Below are 21,613 nucleotides of genomic sequence, written 5' to 3'. Positions count from 1 at the left end.
CAAATTATGATTATTCCCTACTCCCAAGCTGACCAAGCAGTTAACGATTACCGATTTTTTTACCATTGCAATTGATACTTAGTTACTAGAGAAGTTACTCTCTAGTAGTCTGATTAAAGCAGCCTTTTAACTTTTTATGATGATAATTCCATCTACACATTAAAAATATGTATATACAAGAGCAGTTTTTTCTTTTTTTAGATGAGAGCAGTTTTTTTTAATACGGAGGGAGCCCATGGGAATGACACGTGGATGAACAAATGGACGGTGTCGTCCACGCATATTCCGTTCTACCCCACCCACACACAACCTGGACAAGCGCGGTCGACCACGAGTTCGCCGTGCTGTCCCACACGTCAGCGACCTGTGCAGCTGACGTAAGGCTGGTGCCAACGCGGGCGGCAGCGCGGGCGGTACCGCCCGCCGCCGGGCGAGAGAGGGGCGGGAGTGGGGCGGGACGGAGCGCCGCGCTGCGGCCGGCGCCGGCGGTACCGCTGCCGCCGGCTCCCGCCCGCGTTAAGCGGCGCAACAATGGCGGCAATGAGAAGCGATAAGCGGGCGCGGCGCGGCGGGGCGGGGCGAGAGAGGGGCGAGAGAGAGAGAGGGGTGGCGGAATCGCCGGCGAGCGGCGGAGACCGGCGGCGCAGCCCGTCGGCTTGGTCGCGTCTTTGGAGGAAGAAGAGAAAGGGGGTTTTGCAGAAAACCCCCTAGACTTTAGGATTTGCTTAGGAAAAATAAAAATATGGTAGGATTTAGCATTTTGGGGTGTTTTGAGCCAAATTTTGAGGGGCTTTTTGCACACAAATTTAAATAGAGCAAACAACCACATTGGCAACATTGTTGCAAACCTTTTTAGTGCAAATTTTTATGTAATTTTTTTTATGATTTAATCGGTAACAATTTTAGTTCAATAAAATAATTTCCTTGTATTATTTTTAATGTTGTAATCTCAAAAAGAAATGATGTCGAGGAGAGAGAAATGGTGATGTGGAGGAGAGAGAAGTGAGAGTGGGGACTATAGCCCGTGCATTGGCACCGTGGGGTGAGAGTGGGGTGAGAGTGAGAGAAAAGCTGACGTGGCGGGGCGGGAGTCGGGCGGTGCATTGGCAATTCGAGTCCCTTTTCGCCTTTTCAATTTCCGCGACGAAATGCAGTCCAGCTACCCACGGGACGCGACGCGGAAGAGCTAGAAAGACCTATCGCCACCACACCCGGTCCCCGACGGAAAGGAATCATCTTCTCCGCGGCCCCTCGCCCGCAGCAAGCGAAGCGAGGACCGCGCCGCCGGCGACGGCCACATGCCGACCGCCTCCTGCCCGCGCCCGCCCCTCCGCGGCTCCGGAGCCGCGGGGCGCCTCAGGTTCCCCCCGCCGCTGGCGCAGCTCTACCCGGCGGGGCTGGCGATTGGGGGCTGGCGCAGGAGGCTCGCCGGCGTCGGCGTGGCGGCCGCCTCCGCCTCGCCCTTCGACGAGCTCTACGCGCGGGGGAGGCCCGTCCACGGACCCTCCAAGGTGGGTTTCCCTCCTCTCCTCCCTCGGTCGCATCGCCCGGCCCCATTTCGCCCCCTAATTGATTAGTTTGATTGCTTCTGCCATACCGAGTCCACGGGAACTGTTTGGTTCGTTATGAGATGACAGCGTTTCGATGAGGCGAATCAGAAGGATGGAGCGTCCGCGTGCCAACTATATTTCGGTTACGAGATCATGTACTTGGCTCAGCTGTGGGTGTTGAACTGTTAATTAGTAATCGTCATCAATACTACCGTAAGGTTGTTACTGTCTGAATATTAGGTGTAGTCCGATGAGGTGCCTAAAACCGGTGAATCGTTATCTGGATCAGTTAAGAGATTAAGCTTCGATGCTTTGCGCTTCTGTTTTGCTGCACTGAGATTTCCTACCAGCTTGAGCTCTCAACTGTCAGTTTTGTACCAAAAGGCAGGACTTCTATGATCCTTAGTGTGGGCACCGGTAAAGCAGGGAAGTTCTAGTTCTAGTAGTACTCGAGGAGGGATATATATCAAGCTCGAGCTGTGCATGATGCGAGCTTTTTTATGACCATCACCTTACTCAACCCAAGTCAAGGCGGTGGTGTCCATGTTCCACAACACCATCCAGCGTTTCAGTTATGCAACCGGTGTGGTCACCAATTCCACGAAGAACCCAATCATTACTATCCGCCGTGATACGAACTTGGTTCTGCTACCTGATTCAAACTACAAGTGGTCAGTCAGGCCACGTTTAAATGCGCTTGTGTTCCGAGTGCTTCGAGCCTGAACCTGAGTGAACGCCCGTAAAGGTGTAAAGCAGTGAAGGTCTAGTTCTAATTCTGTAAGAAGCACATGGCTTACCTGTTGTAATTATTTATTGAAATGAAGCAGATGTGTGGTTATGACTTTTGAGACAGTGTTAGATATTGGTGTTGTACGCACAAAATTGTTTTCTATTAATTATTATGGTCGCCAGTTTGTGTGTTTGCAGTAAATGGTAGTATGACGACACCCATTCCCTTTCCTTAGATATTATTGATTGCCAGCTAGAATCCTAAATTTGTAGATCAGATTATGTTCCCAATATAAAGCATGGGACTAATGAGTAGGCTGGGTTGTTCTCAATATAGCTAAGTTTGTGTCTGTATACTCCTAGCAGGGTTCATCGTGTCTTGTTACAAATTGGATTCACTCACGTTTTGAGTTTTTTCTGTTGTAATTCACAACATATTATCACTAATTGGATTCAGGACGAGGTCTACAGAGTTAGCTACTTTCTTCTCCACGGGCTCTCCCTTTCTTACTGATGCAGTAACACTTGAAGTCTTGAAATTGGGTTAACTAATGGATCCGATGGGTTTGAGTAATATGCATCTGAAATACTTGCCATTTACAACTTAACTTCTTTTCTGTTCGGTTTCATATCTAGCCTACCCCAACATGCTTTGGATGTTGAGTAATATGCATCTGAAGGCTTTGATATTGTTTGTTGGTGTTGTTGTTCTACAACTTAACTTCTACGGGTGAATTAAGCCTTACTTTCTTTGGTGATTTCATATGATGTATATAGAAACTTTCATGATTTAAACCACTTAAGAAAATGTGTTCATAACCTTTCATCAACAAAACTTGCTCAACTAGTAACTCTTTTGGGCACTCTGAAGTGCTGCATTTTAATGACCATGTGTTTGATTTCCTTGTAGAAATCTATCCTGTGGAATTTGATCCAAGATATCGAGCCTTTGGATCTAAGTGTCATTCAGAAAGATGTTCCTCCTGAAACGGTTGATGCAATGAAGAGGACCATCTCTGGCATGTTGGGTCTGCTTCCATCTGATCAGTTCCGTGTTGTTGTAGAAGCCCTTTGGAGTCCGTTCTTCAAGCTATTGGTATCCTCAATCATGACTGGGTATGCTCTCTTGTTGAAATATAATGTTCTTGTTCATCGTGAATGGATTTTCTAAGAGCTAGTTGCTTCATCAGACAACGATTATTCTTTGCTCTACCTTTTCAAAATATATTTCAATCACCAATGATCACCTTGAGTTGTATGTCACTATGGAAAAATACTGTTCATTTGTAAAAAAAAACACAGATGAATCTGGTAACATTGCCAAGTCTTTAGTAGTGGTGCACCCACGGCATGCTATGCATTCGAAATAACTGCCGTAAATTGGAATACATTTTAATGGCATTTTAATTCTTGGAATCTTGGATGTATATATTTTTCTTTCAGCTCAAGTACACAGTGACCACATTTTTATGCATGTTTGAAGTCCAGTATAGCTTTCTTTTCCAAAAAAGTTTTCACTGTTTTACGTTTTTCAGCATATTGAGATTCATCTGGTTATTGATTAGTTGTGCTAGGATTGGTGGCATTGATTGTTTGGGATAGTTATTTTTCTAGGTTATAAGTCGTCTCCCATATATAACCTGCTTGATAGTGCTGATGAGTTGGTTGTTACTACTTAGTTGTTCTAGTTTTCACTGTTCCGTAAAGCAAAATTAAAATTACGGTTTTACCTACATGTCCTCGTTCTTTTTAGCAAAAACTGTTGGCTGCCTACTTGAGAATGTTTAAAATTTTGTTTTGGAATTGCTGCGTACCTATTTGATTAGTGTGAGAATGTCTCTCGCATGTGATAGCTCTTGTTACATTTTTAATTGTTAGCCATATAAAAGATCAATAAAATAACTCATTTAACAAGGAATTTCTTGTATCCATTTATTATCAATATTCTGAACAAGTTTGAAGCAACGGTTTGTAGTCTTTGTTTGCTTGCAAAGTGATCTGTATTAACATTTGTCTTCAAAACACAGCGTGATGCATTATTGTGCTGGAAGACTAGCACTTACTTCATTTCCCCTTGCAGGTATACTCTACGCAATGCGGAATACAGGCTATCTTTTGAAAGGAACCTTGAACTTTCTGAAGAAGATGCTGAATTTCAGAACAGAGATATCAGTGAGGATAGTCATCATGACATCAATCTGGGTAGTCCTGTTACAATTTTCAGATTATCAGAAGACGACATGCCCCAGGACTCTGGAAAAAGTGACGAAGAATCATCAGGTGGAAGTATTGAAGAAGAGCTAGGTAACTTGACACCTGAAGCGGAAGAGCAGATTATTCGATTGCAATCTCGGCTGGATGCGATCAAAAAGGTAATAGCAGTCTCAAATCATATGTCGTCATTAGGAATTTTCAAATAATGGCAAACTAACTTTATTGCTTTTATCATGTATCCGGTAAGATTTGTCTGAATCATGATTTGCCATGATTCTGTTTATTACCATGCCTCCTGGCTCCTGTGTAAATGACTGAGTCAAATATAAAAAAAATCCTTGATATATCTAAAGCTGCAAGGCCTTGTATTTTCTTCTGCCGTAACTACAACCTTACTGGTTCAGTGCAATCATGTAATTTACTTCTACAGTTTTCTAACCAAAGAAAAAGATATTGAACGAAATGTGAACTTGTGGAGAAGTTCGAGGATGAATTATGGACTTCTTTTCTAATTGCACCAGTAAACTGAAATCTTGTGAGACATACTAAAGGAAGTCCACCTCTTAATTGTATTTTGCTCTGTATTACTGAGATTTGATATGACACCAATTGGATTTTCATTCCAATGCGCTATATTGGTATGCATTGTGCATTATGGTGCGCCACTTTGTGCAGCTGTTGCTTGTGAAGTTCTTAATTGTATATTTATATGCATTACGGCCGCCGCTTTGGGCAACTGTTGCTGTAAAATTCTTAGTTCATAGTTCTGCGGTTGACAATATGCACTGTGTTGTGTTCAAACTTGAAAGCTTTTTTTTATCTTGCAGGAGTTACATGACCTGAAGAGAAAAAATTCTGCCCTACAAATGCAACAGTTCGTTGGAGAAGAGAAAAATGATCTGTTGGACTATCTAAGATCCCTAACACCAGAGAAGGTATGTTCGTTTTGCTGATCTTGAAGAATTTATTTTAGTTGCACCTTGACAGCTTAATGATGATTAAGTGCTCCTGCTACAAATCCCAAGCAACTGATAAAATTCAGAGATTGGCCTTAGGTTTCATTACAGTAGCCTTACTAGCTGTTTTGCACAGGTTGCTGAACTCTCGGAGTCCACTTGTCCTGGTGTGCAAGAGTCTATTCAGTCTGTTGTGCATGGTCTGCTTGCTACTCTTTCCCCTAAGATACACTCAAAGTCCCCTCCGCCAATAGAGAATGCTGCTGGGGGCACCCTAAATCGTGGTGGTGAGGACGATGATTTTGCGGAGCTCGTGGAGAATGCTTCCCTCCCATTTCAGCCCTTAATATCTGTTCCCCGTGATTATCTTGCACGTCTGCTATTCTGGTAATACAAATCAGACTCGTTAGAACTTCTTTGATTTGGTCTTTCTGTTCATAGCATGGGAGTGATTGTCTTGTGTTGCTGCCCAGGTGCATGTTGCTTGGTCACTACATCCGAGGTCTGGAGTACCGGTTAGAGCTGGCACACCTTCTCAGAATATCTAGTGATGTGGGGTCTTTCTCCATTGACGACGATCATTTTGATTTTATTTGAGGAAGTTTTGCTGCTCTGTTCGGATTCTTCACAGAAGAGAATGAAAATGCTTTGGCAATCTGGCCGAGATGAGGCAGAGGTGGCTGTTTGGCTGCATTCATCGTCAAGAAAGGTGTTCTAAAGCAGCAAAGTTCTGGGCCAAAGTTCCTGTTGTAGTTCTTGTAAAGTCAGAAAACAGATGTTCGATTGTAAAGCTAGTGTTACATATCGATGTGAACAATTGGATTTACTGTCTTCCTTTTATTTATTGTGTGATGTAAAGATGAACATGTTCTTGCTGCAAGTCTTGTGGTAGCATTATAGATAGGCTCATAGGCATCCTTTGTTGTTGTACTTATAGTTTGTATGTATTTGGCTAATATTTACCGGATTAATGATGTTATATTGTTGAGTCTTATCAAGGTTTGTCGGTGTGAGTACTGTCCTGTTTATAAGCGTCCCTCGGCGGCTACTAGAAGGATGCAAGTATATATGGTTTGCTATTTGCTAGGGCAACTTCAACTGCCCCCTTCCCCCAAAATGGACACGGCCAGTGGCCTTTTTTGCTGCAAAAATAAACTATTTCATTTAAACTACAACGTAAATGAAAACATAATTACATAAGTACTTACAAATTTAAAGTTTCTAACATAAATTAAAACTTAACTTAGCTATTTGTGGAGTGGAAAATGTGAACTTCAACATAATCTCAAATTAAAGATCCAAAACAATGGTGTTGTAGCCCTCATCCATACGAGTCAAATGAGGTAAAGAACACCTCAATCAAAGTTGGTATGAGAAAATATATGTCAAAATACCAAAGCAATCACAGAGTTTGGCAACCATGGGTACAGCCGGAGCCCGGCCGTACAACGGAAACCTCGCAAACTTCTGCGTTTCTTAACATAATCTGCCCCTGATTGTCCATGAATCTTCCATGTGTGATTGGGGCGGTTTCCAGAATAGTAACGAGCTCTGAACATAATTCGAGTGAAAGAACAAGAGCTAAACGTAGTACTAGCAAACTAGAACACCCGCAGAACAATAAGAGTGAAAACTAGAGCGTTCTATGCAATTAAAACGGAGCGTGTTTCTCTCTGAAATAAATATGTTGGGGTCCAACCATATGATACAGTAAACAAAACAAAATAAAACTAAAAACACAAACAAAGACGCTCCAAGAACAACACATAACATATGAAGCAATAAAAAATTATTGTCTTGAAAGATGACCTGATATTTATGTTGATGAAGAGGGGATGCCCAAGGCATCCCCAATCTTTGACGTTTGTACCTCTTGGATATTTCTTGGGGTAATATGGGAATCCCTAAGCTTGAGCTTTTGTCCATTCTTCATCTCATTACATCATTTTTCTCTCCCTACACTTGAAAACTTCCTTCATACAAAACTTCACACAACTCTCATTAGCAGCATTAGTGCAATCAAAATATAAAAAAAATCCACTTGGTTCAGTTCTAACCACTACAACAAAAACATGTTGTAGAGACATTTTTCTAGAGGCACTCTTCACTATGTCTCTTAACTTTACTTTAGAGGCATTACAAGAGACAATTTAGAGAATGTCTTAGCATTAGAGACATCAAACGAGAGACATTCTCCAAAATGTCTCTTAGTTTTCATGTAAACGCATTGTAAGAGACATTCTGAGTCTGCCTCGACAATAAAGACATCTCACTGGAGACACTCTTCATAATGTCTCTTAACACTTGTGTAAAGGCATTAAGGGAGACAACTTTTGGAATGCCTAACGGCAAAGCCATTTTCTAGAGACACTATGTTTGTCTCTTTTACTATCTTACAACGAGAGACATTTTGTATTTTGCCTTAAAATGAGATGTATAACATTATTACTATAAGATAATCATGAAGATAAATTTAGAAGTTTCAAAATATATCATGGTGCAAGTTATTCATGTACAGTAATGTGAAGTAGAAATAGAAACTTACCAATATAAATCTTGGAATATGTGAGCGTCAAGTAATATGGCTCGGAGGGAGTATCAAAGTTTGTAAGTATCAGATTCTTTTTGAACTGTTATATTAAATTGTTTGAAACCCAAAAACAGATTGCATGTCGGGATTATGTCAGGCAGTTTTCTTTGTGAGACTTGTTGACGTAGTGGCAAAATAATCTCCCACGTCGCCCACGCGACCACGATCTTGATCTGGTACAACCCTATGAACCGATTGAGCATGTTGTGAAATAAAACATGTGATCAATTGTATTGGGAGGGATGCCTCCCAGGAGGTGTCTGTTGGGGAAGAGGTGTCTCCCCAACACACCCCTTCACCCTGTATATAAGTGGGTCTCCCACATTGCAATCAAACAAGAGAATCATTTGCTCCATTCCTTTGTGTCTTTTCTCTCTATACTTTAACACGTTATCAGCACGTAGATGTTGTGAAGCGCAGAGTCCTACCTTTCAGGGTGAAAACCCAAGGTCTGGCCTTAACTGGTTGTGCCTGACAATGGCCTTGGTGGAGGCATTGTTTTGAGAGCGGGGACTATCTTCAGGGTGAAAACCTAAGATCTTTGATCGGGCGACGATGGTGTTTGAGCACTGTTTCCTTCTTGGAGGCGTCGTTTTTTGGAGAGTCTGTAATTCAGGTGTTGTCTTGGCGGTGGATGTACTGCTGTTGTTAGGCCCGAGATACTGTAGCGGGGCTTTTGTCTCTTAGTTTTCTTTTCCTTTTTTTGGCTGTGTGCATCCGTAGTGCCATTAGGGTGGTGCGTTGTTGCAGAGACTGGGTGTAATTGGTATCTTCTTGATATTAATATATTCCCTTTATCGAAAAATCAGCACGTAGATTCTGCCAACAGCATTTGGCCTAATCTGAGCATTCGTCCGCACTCGTCCAGAACTGAAACTGATCAGCACATCGTCCATTCAGTTTTGTTTTCCTGTGTTAATCAATGGTCTAGAAACTAATCCATTGAATTAAACGCAGATAGAGGAAGATTGAAACGCGTAACTGCCGGTAGCCATTCGGCAGATACAACGCATGGATTTTTCAAGTGCGGAGGACATGGCGGAGACGCTTTGCAAGAAATTTAATTTACAGTTTTTTTTCTAGAAAGTGATCAATATTCTAAGGGATTTCATGTTAGACATGAATGTTTTGTTTAGTTTGTAGACCAAAATGCATGCAATAGTACGGCACCGGCCACACAGGGGAAGAGCGAACTGCCAGAGCTAGGACACACAGCGGAAAAGCGAACTGGCACAACGTGCGTAAGAGCATCCCCACTCGTTGGCGCTCCCCACGCCCAAATCCGGCGAAATTTTCGTCCGGATTGGATGAAGTTTTGGCGTGGGGAGCGCCGAAGTTCCAGCCGTCCCCCCGGCAGGAAACCCCCAACCTCGACCATTTGACATATTTCAAACAAATTCAACATAAAATTTAACAAGTTCGGCAAACAAGAGGACGAAAATTGCTGAAACAAATTCGGCGATAACAGTACAATGTTTAACAAGTGCTGAAACAAATGAAGCACACAAATGGACGACCTCGTGCCGACCCACTTCCGGCGATCTCGTGCCGACCCACCACGCCGACGAGTTGCCACTCCGGCGTACATGCTTGCCAAGCAACCAAGGATCATCATGTGCTCGTCGTCTTGGGCGGCTGCTGCCATCTCTTCTTGCATAAGCTCGACGAACATCTGCTCCTCCTCTTCGTCCGAGTCCATGGCCGGCGAGGCAAATGGACGAACACCTGACGGGCGTGGTCGAGGCAACCCGAGCCGCGAGCGACGACGAGCAAGCAGGCCGGAAAACAGGCCGGCGGAAGAGCAGCCAGATAGGCCGTCGTCCAAACACGGCGGAATATAGGCAGGTGGGGAAGGAGTGGCGGCGCAATCTGGGCAACAAGCCGGCGGGGTGGTGCCGGCGGCGAGAGAGATACGAGGGGTGGGGGAGATTTTGAGCGACGTGGCGGTGGGGTTCGTGCGTCGAGTCACCGACAGATCGGGCCCTTCCCCGCTTTTCACTCGTCCGGAGTCCCCGAGAGCTCCCCGGGGGGCCGGGGGGGGGGGGGGGGTGGGATCGCCGGATGAATTTAGGTCCAAATCTGGACGAAAACGAGGAACCGGGGGCGCGACTGGGCCGAATTTCGCCGTCCGGATGGAAAAAACGCTCGCCGGGGGCCTCCTCGGGGGGACGAGTGGAGATGCTCTAAGTAGCGATCCAGTGCGGACCGCAGGTTCCTGCTAATCCTGCGAAGCCCGCATGCATGGTGGACGCAGGTTCCTGCTAATCCTGCTTAGAGTGCATGTGGCTAACGTGGGCAAACGCGGACGTTCCGTGGACTTGTCCACTTTCATCCGGACGCTTTTGGCCTTCTCGAACGGCAGCGCGCGCGACCCTGTGTTTTCCGGATGATGGCGTCGTCGGACGCGTACTAATGAGTGCGGCCAAGATTAAGAGAAATAAAGTGCCGAGGCTTCATGAATATCGCATTACAATAACGACGGACGGCAGTTCCTGGAGATGGATAATCGATCTTTGTTGATCGTATGGCATTCACCATTGGTGACTGCATGCGGCATGCCTACATGCATAATATTGATCGGGAGATTGCTAGTCTGTTGTGTTCTTGTGATTAATCATTGGTCAAAGAACTAATTTTTTCCCCTTGTATCGATGTCTGTATGTAGAGGCACTAGTAGAAATATGACCTTTTGCACCGGTTGGTAATGGCCATATGCACCGGATGGCCAACCGGTGCAAACCATCCGGTGCAAAAGGCCCCCCCTTTTGCACCGGTTCGCTTACGAACCGGTGCTAAAGGGGTCTCCACGTGGCCGGCTGTGGGACGCTCGGCGGGGGAGCTTTTGCACCGGTTCGTAATACGAACCGGTGCTAAAGGGTCTGCCGCGGCAGAAAAACGTCCCAAAACGCTGCCGCGGCAGAAAAACATTTTTTTTCGAATTATTTTCTACTCCCTTTTTTTTTCTTTTTTCGGAATTTTTAATATTTTAGTTATTTCACAAGTTTAGTATCTAACTACCCTTATCTCTAGTCCAATTACTTACTTGTGCTCAAACTTCCCGCTCGGTCACCCATCCTCCCACTACTCTAGCACTAGCACGCTTAACTTCCAAGTTCCTTTCCATCCCACATCCAAGTGCTTCGCGCGCATGTATGTGATAGTAGTATCATATCAATCCTATTAACATGTCATTCGATGTCATATTTCTTTATTGTTCGAATTTCAAATAATTATTTTAATAAACCAAAGTAATGTTGTAATAATAATCTTGAATAAATAAATAAACATTAACTTTATAATTTGTATTATTTTTAATTATTTTCAATTTCTAATTTTTAATTTTTTTTTGCCAAACCTAAAACCTAAAAATTTGAAAATCTTATAATTTGCTAAAAGTAATAGCAATCTTTACGCAGGATGCAATTATTAATTTTAATTTTAAAAAATAAAAAAAATATAAAATCCTAAATTTCTGGAAAAAAGTAAAATCTTCCTGCTTTCATATTTTCATTTGGAATTTTCAAAATCTAAAAATTAGCTAACCGGGTAAACCCTGGTGAATTCGGATGTAATTTTTTCCCACGATGATTTTGATATATTATACGTTTTTTTTCGACGTCGTATGCAAAAGTTAATGCGATTTTACCATTTTTCAAACATTTTTTGCAATAAATGTGAAAATTCAAATTTGTTAATTTTCCCTAATAGTAGGTTGCATAACATACATGAATCTCAAAAGATTTTATTTTTTGAATAATCTATCATTTTATTTTCTATTTTACAGTGTTAAAAAAGGCGATCCAGGGGGGGGTGGAGGTGCGTGAGGAGCAGAAAAACCTTTTGCACCGGTTCGACCTTTTGCACCGGTTCGTAACGCGAACCGGTGCAAAAGAGTTCGTGGCTGACGCCAACCCTTTTGCACCGGTTCCCGCACGAACCGGTGCTAATGCCCCCTGGACGTGCAGACCGCACGAACCGGTGCTAATGACCCCTTTAGCGCCGGTTCGTGCCAAATCCGGTGCAAAAGCACTTTCGAGGACAGGATAAAAGCCCTTGTTTCTACTAGTGAGGATATGGCTGTTCAGCGGAAGGCTTGGCGTTCTGGACGCGCGGCGACGCCGTCGGCATATTGTCTAGAGGGCAGCCCAGCGCGACGGAGGCCATCCGCAGCAATCGACGCGGCAACGACTTCACCATGCAGGAGAGGGCATCGCTCTTGCTGCCCATCCGTGATGTGGTCTTGGCTTCCGCCTGACCGCGGCGCGGCGCGGCGTTTCCCCTAACCGGCAGGCACGCTCCCGAAGCAGCGTGGGTCGTTTAGGCTCGCATCCGAGGGCATGTGCTGCATTGCTCGGAACTCGCTCGGCGGCTGTCCCTCCGGCCAACATAGCTCCTCTCCAAGAGGCAGGCGGCAACGCCGCCCCACGGCGGCGCACCAGAAACCGGCGACGGTGGTTATTCCCTTTGGGGAAACGGTAACCGCACGACAGGAGAAGGAAATTTCTATCTTGTTGGCGATTTTACAAATCGGTCCCGTGTGTGTTAAAATTCCATTGAAGTCCGTGAAATTTCTGGTTCAACCAGATTTTTCAAGTTTTGAGATCTACCCTTGGACTTATGGAAATTGCAATCGAGTCTTGTTGGACTCTTGCTGTTTTCAGCAATTCAACCATTAGGTTACTGTTATTTGCGAGGCCCTATAGCAAATATACAAGATAAACCATTGTGTCCTGCTGAATTGCATAATAATTAATTATGCATCATTTTACACATGTAAAATGACGCATGTATTACATCAGTAATACTATTGCAAAGCAATATGGCGGCTCCATTATTCTTATTAGAATATGGAATTTGCTTGCAAGTTTGGGAAACATCAAGTTGCAAAGTGTATGACACTTGCATAACTATGTCAAGTTTATACTTGTCAATTAGAAGGTAATTGATATGTGGCATCTACTACATAATTGTAGATTATGCACCGTTACCTTAAGGTCTAAATTATGTCATGGCATAATGACCCCTTCAATTTTGCACACAACTTATGGATTGTATGATGGCAACGAATTTATTTCGTTCACAACTGTGAGGTCTACACTGATGCGTGTAGTTGACACGTCCGTTGGGAACCCCAAGAGGACACAGTAGCAAGTTTCCCTCAGTAAGAAACCAAGGTTTAATCGAACCAGTAGGAGTCAAGAAGCACGTTGAAGGTTGATGGTGGCGGAATGTAGTGCGGCGCAACACCAGGGATTCCGGCGCCAACGTGGAACCTGCACAACACAACCAAAGTACTTTGCCCCAACGTAACAGCGAGGTTGTCAATCTCACCGGCTTGCTCTGAACAAAGGATTAACCGTATTGTGTGGAAGATGATTGTTTGCGAAGAACAGTAAAGAACAAGTATTGCAGTAGATTGTATTTCAGATGTAAAGAATAGGACCGGGGTCCACAGTTCACTAGTGGTGTCTCTCCCATAAGATAGCAGATGTTAGGTGAACAAATTACAGTTGGGCAATTGACAAATAAAGAAGGCATAACAATGCACATACATATATCATGATGAGTACTATGAGATTTAATCAGGGCATTACGACAAAGTACATAGACCGCCATCCAGCATGCATCTATGCCTAAAAAGTCCACTTTCAGGTTATCATCCGAACCCCTTCCGGTATTAAGTTGCAAGCAACAGAAAATTGCATTAAGTATGGTGCGTAATGTAATCAACACAAATATCCTTAGACAAAGCATCGATGTTTTATCCCTAGTGGCAACAGCACATCCACAACCTTAGAACTTCCTGTCATTGTCCCAGATTTAATGGAGGCATGAACCCACTATCGAGCATAAATACTCCCTCTTGGAGTCTGATACGTCTCCGACGTATCGATAATTTCTTATGTTCCATGCCACATTATTGATGATATCTACATGTTTTATGCATACTTTATGTCATATTTATGCATTTTCTGGCACTAACCTATTAACGAGATGCCGAAGAGCCAGTTGCTATTTTCTGCTGTTTTTGGTTTCAGAAATCCTAGTAAGGAAATATTCTCGGAATTGGACGAAATCAACGCCCAGGGGCCTATTCAATGTTGTGTTTGTCGGGATCCGATGGATAGAGAATACTATGTTATGTTAATTATCAATCTATTACCTATGTGTTGTTTATGATCTTGCATGCTCTCCGTTATTAGTAGAGGCTCTGGCCAAGTTTTTGCTCTTAACTCCAAGAGGGAGTATTTATGCTCGATAGTGGGTTCATGCCTCCATTAAATCTGGGACAGTGACAGAAAGTTCTAAGGTTGTGGATGTGCTGTTGCCACTAGGGATAAAACATTGATGCTATGTCCGATGATGTAGTTATTGATTACATTACGCACCATACTTAATGCAATTGTCTGTTGTTTGCAACTTAATACTGGAAGGGGTTCGGATGATAACCTGAAGGTGGACTTTTTAGGCATAGATGCATGCTGGATAGCGGTCTATGTACTTTGTCGTAATGCCCAATTAAATCTCACTATACTTATCATATCATGTATGTGCATTGTCATGCTCTCTCTATTTGTCAATTGCCCGACTGTAATTTGTTCACCCAACATGCTATTTATCTTATGGGAGAGACACCTCTAGTGAACTGTGGACCCCGGTCCATTCTTTTTCATTAAATACAATCTACCGCAATACTTGTTCTACTGTTTTCTGCAAATAATCGTCATCCACACTATACATCTAATCCTTTGTTACAGCAAGCCGGTGAGATTGACAACCTCACTGTTTCGTTGGGGCAAAGTACTTTGGTTGTGTTGTGCAGGTTCCACGTTGGCGCCGGAATCCCTGGTGTTGCGCCGCACTATATCCCGCCGCCATCAACCTTCAACGTGCTTCTTGGCTCCTACTGGTTCGATAAACCTTGGTTTCTTTCTGAGGGAAAACTTGCTACTGTACGCATCACACCTTCCTCTTGGGGTTCCCAACGGACGTGTGTTAACTGCACGCATCAAGCTCTTTTTCTAGCGCCGTTGCCGGGGAGATCAAGACACGCTGCAAGGGGAGTCTCCACAATCCAATCTCTTTACTTTGTTTTTGTCTTGCTTTATTTTATTTACTACTTTGTTTGCTGCATTATATCAAAACACAAAAAAATTAGTTGCTAGCTTTACTTTATTTACTGTCTTGTTCTCCATATCAAAAACACAAACAAATTAGTTACTTGCATTTATTTTATCTAGTTTGCTTTATTTACTACTACTATAATGGGTACTCCTGAAAATACTAAGTTGTGTGACTTCACAAGCACAAATAATAATGATTTTTTATGCACACCTATTGCTGCACCTGCTACTACAGCAGAATTCTTTGAAATTAAACCTGCTTTACTGAATCTTGTTATGAGAGAGCAATTTTCTGGTGTTAGTTCTGATGATGCTGCTGTCCATCTTAATAATTTTGTTGAATTATGTGAAATGCAAAAGTATAAGGATGTAGATGGTGACATATAAAATTAAAATTGTTTCCTTTCTCATTAAGAGGAAGAGCTAAAGATTGGTTGCTATCTCTGCCTAGAAATAGTATTGATTCATGGACTAAATGTAAGGATGCTTTTATTGGTAGATATTATCCTCCCGCTAAAATTATATCTTTGAGGAGTAGCATAATGACTTTTAAACAATTAGATAATGAACATGTTGCTCAAGCATGGGAGAGAATGAAATCTTTGGTAAAGAATTGCCCAACCCATGGACTGACTACTTGGATGGTCATCCAAACCTTTTATGCAGGACTGAACTTTTCTTCGCGGAACCTATTGGATTCAGCTGCTGGAGGTACCTTTATGTCCATCACTCTTGGTGAAGAAACAAAGCTTCTTGATAATATGATGATTAATTACTCTGAATGGCACACGGAAAGAGCTCCACAAGGTGAAAAGGTAAATTCTGTCGAAGAAATCTCTTCCTTGAGTGATAAGATTGATGCTATTATGTCTATGCTTGTGAATGATAGGACTAATGTTGATCCTAATAATGTTCCGTTAGCTTCATTGGTTTCTCAAGAAGAACATGTTGATGTAAACTTCATTAAAAATAATAATTTCAACAACAATGCTTATCGGAACAATTCTAGTAATAACTATAGGCCATATCCTTATAATAATGGTAACGGTTATGGTAATTCTTATGGGAATTTTTACAACAATAATAGGAACACACCCCCTGGACTTGAAGCTATGCTTAAAGAATTTATTAGTACACAAACTACTTTTAACAAATCTGTTGAGGAAAAGCTTGATAAAATTGATATTCTTGCTTCTAAGGTTGATAGACTTGCCTCTGATGTTGATCTTTTAAAATTGAAAGTTATGCCTGATAAGGATATTAAAAATAAAATTGTTACTACAGCAAATTCCATCCAAGTTAGAATTAATGAGAATATGAGATTGATGGCCGAATTGCATGCTAGGTGGGAAAGAGAAAAAAATGAAAAACTTGCTAAAGAGAATAATGTAGCTAAAGTTTGGACTATTACCACCACTTGTAATGTTAATGCTCCACATGTTGCTGCACCTCCTACTAATAATAGTGAAAGAATTGGTGTTGGCAATGTTTCTACTTCTAATGCAAAGCCTGCAAAACTGCCGGAAACTGCTAAAACTGCTGAAACTGACTGTGATAAAACTGCTGAAATTTTTTTCAACATTGGGGATGATGATCCCATTGCTGTAGATCATAATGGTTTAGACTTTGATGATTGCCACATCTCTGAAGTTATAAAGTTCTTACAAAAGCTTGCTAAAAGTCCCAATGCTAGTGCTATAAATTTGGCTTTCACAAAACATATTACGAATGCTCTCATAAAAGCTAGAGAAGAGAAACTAAAACTTGAAACTTCTATTCCTAGAAAGCTAGAGGATGGTTGGGAGCCCATAATTAAGATGAAGGTCAATGACTTTGATTGTAATGCTTTATGTGATCTTGGTGCAAGTATTTCTGTTATGCCTAAGAAAATTTATGATATGCTTGACTTGCCACCATTGAAAAACTGTTATTTGGATGTTAATCTTGTTGATAATGCTACAAAGAAACCTTTGGGGAGAGTTGATAATGTTCGTATTATGGTTAACAATAACCTTGTCCCCGTTGATTTTGTTGTCTTGGATATTGAATGCAATGCATCTTGTCCCATTATATTGGGAAGACCTTTTCTTCGAACTGTTGGAGCTATCATTGATATGAAGGAAGGTAATATTAAATATCAATTTCCTCTCAAGAAAGGTATGGAACACTTCCCTAGAAAGAGAATGAAGTTACCTTTTGATTCTATTATTAGAACAAATTATGATGTTGATGCTTCACCTCTCGATAACACTTGATATACACTTTCTGCGCCTAGCTGAAAGGCGTTAAAGAAAAGCGCTTATGGGAGACAACCCATGTTTTTACTACAGTACTTTTATTTTATATTTGAGTCTTGGAAGTTGTTTACTACTGTAGCAACTTCTCCTTATCTTAGTTTTGTGCATTGTTGTGCCAAGTAAAGTCGTTGATAGTAAGGTTCATACTAGATTTGGATTACTGCACAGAAACAGATTTCTTTGCTGTCACGAATCTGGGCCTAATTCTCTGTAGGTAACTCATAAAATTATGCCAATTTACGTGAGTGATCCTCAGATATGTATGCAACTTTCATTCAATTTGGGCATTTTCATTTGAGCAAGTCTGGTGCCACTTTAAAATTCGTCTTTACGAACTGTTCTGTTTTGACAGATTCTGCCTTTTATTTCGCATTGCCTCTTTTGCTATGTTGGATGAATTTCTTTGATCCATTAATGTCCAGTAGCTTTGTGCAATTTCCAGAAGTGTTAAGAATAATTATGTCACCTCTGAACATGTAAATTTTTATTGTGCACTAACCCTCTAATGAGTTGTTTCGAGTTTGGTGTGGAGGAAGTTTTCAAAGATCAAGAGAGGGAAATGATGCAATATGATCAAGGAGAGTGAAAGCTCTAAGCTTGGGGATGCCCCGGTGGTTCACCCCTGCATATTTTAAGAAGACTCAAGCGTTTAAGCTTGGGGATGCCCAAGGCATCCCCTTCTTCATCGACAACATTATCAGGTTCCTCCCCTGAAACTATATTTTTATTCCATCACATCTTATGTGCTTTACTTGGAGCGTCGGTTTGTTCTTTTTTTTGTTTTTGTTTGAATAAAATGGATCCTAGCAATCATTGTGTGGGAGAGAGACACGCTCCGCTGTTGCATATGGACAAATATGTCCTTAGGCTTTACTCATAGTATTCATGGCGAAGGTTAAATCTTCTTCGTTAAATTGTTATATGGTTGGAATCGGGAAATGCTACATGTAGTAATTCTAAAATGTCTTGAATAATTTGATACTTGGTAATTGTTGTGCTCATGTTTAAGCTCTTGCATCATATACTTTGCACCTATTAATGAAGAAATACATAGAGCTTGCTAAAATTTGGTTTGCATATTTGGTCTCTCTGAAGTCTAGATAATTTCTAGTAAAGAGTTTGAACAACAAGGAAGACGGTGTAGAGTCTTATAATGTTTACAATATGTCTTTTATGTGAGTTTTGCTGCACCGGTTCATCAAATAACCTTGCTAGCCTAAACCTTGTATCGAGAGGGAATACTTCTCATGCATCCAAAATCCTTGAGCCAACCACTATGCCATTTGTGTCCACCATACCTACCTACTACATGGTATTTCTCTGCCATTCCAAAGTAAATTGCTTGAGTGCTACCTTTGAATTTCCATCATTTGCCTTTGCAATATATAGCTCATGGGACAAAATAGCCTTAAAAACTATTGTGGTATTGAATATGTACTTATGCACTTTATCTCTTATTAAGTTGCTTGTTGTGCGATAACCATGCTCCTGGGGACGCCATCAACTCTTTGTTGAATATCATGTGAGTTGCTATGCATGTTCGTCTTGTCTGAAGTAAGGGAGATTTACCACTCATTAAATGGTTAGAGCATGCATAATGTTAGAGAAGAACATTGGGCCGCTAACTAAAGCCATGAATCATGGTTGAAGTTTCAGTTTTGGACATATATCCTCAATCTCATATGAGAACATTAATTGTTGCTACATGCTTATGCATTAAAGAGGAGTCCATTATCTGTTGTCTATGTTGTCCCGGTATGTATGTCTAAGTTGAGAATAATTAAAAGCGAGAAATCCAAATGCGAGCTTTCTCCTTAGACCTTTGTACAGGCGGCATAGAGGTACCCCTTTGTGACACTTGGTTAAAACATGTGTATTGCGATGATAATCCTGGTAATCCGAGCTAATTAGGACAAGGTGCGGGCACTACTAGTATACTATGCATGAGGCTTTCAACTTGTAAGATATAATTTACATGATACATATGCTTTATTACTACCGTTGACAAAATTGTTTCATGTTTTCAAAATAAAAGCTCTAGCACAAATATAGCAATCGATGCTTTCCTCTTTGAAGGACCTTTCTTTTACTTTTATGTTGAGTCAGTTCACCTATTTCTCTCCATCTCAAGAAGCAAACACTTGTGTGAACTGTGCATTGATTCCTACATACTTGCATATTGCACTTGTTATATTACTTTACATTGACACTATCCATGAGATATACATGTTATAAGTTGAAAGCAACCGCTGAAACTTAATCTTCCTTTGTGTTGCTTCAATACCTTTACTTTGATTTATTGCTTTATGAGTTAACTCTTATGCAAGACTTATTGATGCTTGTCTTGAAGTACTATTCATGAAAAGTCTTTGCTTTATGATTCAGTTGTTTACTCATGTCATTACCATTGTTTTGATCGCTGCATTCATTACATATGCTTACAATAGTATGATCAAGGTTATGATGGCATGTCACTCCAGAAATTATCTTTGTTATCGTTTACCTGCTCAGGACGAGCAGGAACTAAGATTGGGGATGCTGATACGTCTCCGACGTATCGATAATTTCTTATGTTCCATGCCACATTATTGATGATATCTACATGTTTTATGCATACTTTATGTCATATTTATGCATTTTCCGGCACTAACCTATTAACGAGATGCCGAAGAGCCAGTTGTTGTTTTCTGCTGTTTTTGGTTTCAGAAATCCTAGTAAGGAAATATTCTCGGAATTGGACGAAATCAACGCCCATGGGCCTATTTTTACACGAAGCTTCCAGAAGACCGGAGGGGAGACGAAGTGGGGCCACGGGGCGCCGCCACACTAGGGCGGCGCGGAAAAAGGGGGGCCCGCGCGGCCCTAGCGTGTGGGGCCCCCGTGACTCTCCCGACTCCGCCCTTCCGCCTACTTAAAGCCTCCGTCGCGAAACCCCCAGTACCGAGAGCCACGATACGGAAAACCTTACTGAGACGCCGCCGCCGCCAATCCCATCTCGGGGGATTCAGGAGATCGCCTCCGGCACCCTGCCGGAGAGGGGAATCATCTCCCGGAGGACTCTTCACCGCCATGATCGCCTCCGGAGTGATGAGTGAGTAGTTCACCCCTGGACTATGGGTCCATAGCAGTAGCTAGATGGTCGTCTTCTCCTTATGTGCTTCATTGTTGGATCTTGTGAGCTGCCTAACATGATCAAGATCATCTATCTGTAATGCTATATGTTGTGTTTGTCGGGATCCGATGGATATAGAATACTATGTTATGTTGATTATCAATCTATTACCTATGTGTTGTTTATGATCTTGCATGCCCTCCGTTATTAGTAGAGGCTCTGGCCAAGTTTTTATTCTTAACTCCAAGAGGGAGTATTTATGCTCGATAGTGGGTTCATGCCTCCATTAAATCTGGGACAGTGACAGAAAGTTCTAAGGTTGCGGATGTGCTGTTGCCACTAGGGATAAAACATTGATGCTATGTCCGAGGATGTAGTTATTGATTACATTACGCACCATACTTAATGCAATTGTCTGTTGTTTGCAACTTAATACTGGAAGGGGTTCGGATGATAACCTGAAGGTGGACTTTTTAGGCATAGATGCATGCTGGATAGCGGTCTATGTACTTTGTCGTAATGCCCAATTAAATCTCACTATACTTATCATATCATGTATGTGCATTGTCATGCTCTCTCTATTTGTCAATTGCCCGACTGTAATTTGTTCACCCAACATGCTATTTATCTTATGGGAGAGACACCTCTAGTGAACTGTGGACCCCGGTCCATTCTTTTTCATTAAATACAATCTACTGCAATACTTGTTCTACTGTTTTCTGCAAACAATCATCATCCACACTATACATCTAATCCTTTGTTACAGCAAGCCGGTGAGATTGACAACCTCACTGTTTCGTTGGGGCAAAGTACTTTGGTTGTGTTGTGCAGGTTCCACGTTGGCGCCGGAATCCCTGGTGTTGCGCCGCACTACATCCCGCCGCCATCAACCTTCAACGTGCTTCTTGGCTCCTACTGGTTCGATAAACCTTGGTTTCTTTCTGAGGAAAAACTTGCTACTGTACGCATCACACCTTCCTCTTGGGGTTCCCAATGGACGTGTGTTAACTGCACGCATCAGAGTCACAAGTATCAACTTGG

At 42.1% G+C, this 21,613-nt stretch overlaps 1 protein-coding gene across 1 annotated transcript; it reads left to right on the top strand.

Moving 5' to 3' along the window:
* The first annotated feature begins 1,200 nt into the window (after positions 1-1,200).
* LOC127293853 (uncharacterized) lies at positions 1,201-6,443 on the top strand. Its single transcript, XM_051323539.2, has 6 exons — positions 1,201-1,511; positions 3,190-3,395; positions 4,360-4,651; positions 5,321-5,428; positions 5,586-5,836; positions 5,923-6,443. Exons 1-6 carry the CDS (start codon positions 1,299-1,301, stop codon positions 6,044-6,046), a joined length of 1,194 nt encoding a protein of 397 aa, XP_051179499.1. The 5' UTR covers positions 1,201-1,298; the 3' UTR covers positions 6,047-6,443.
* The last annotated feature ends 15,170 nt before the right edge of the window (positions 6,444-21,613 follow it).

This window comes from Lolium perenne, chromosome 4, assembly GCF_019359855.2.
Source record: "Lolium perenne isolate Kyuss_39 chromosome 4, Kyuss_2.0, whole genome shotgun sequence".
Lineage (NCBI taxonomy): Eukaryota > Viridiplantae > Streptophyta > Magnoliopsida > Poales > Poaceae > Lolium > Lolium perenne.
The sequence above is the reverse complement of the archived record's forward strand: the minus strand, read 5'-3'. Positions and strand labels throughout refer to the sequence as shown.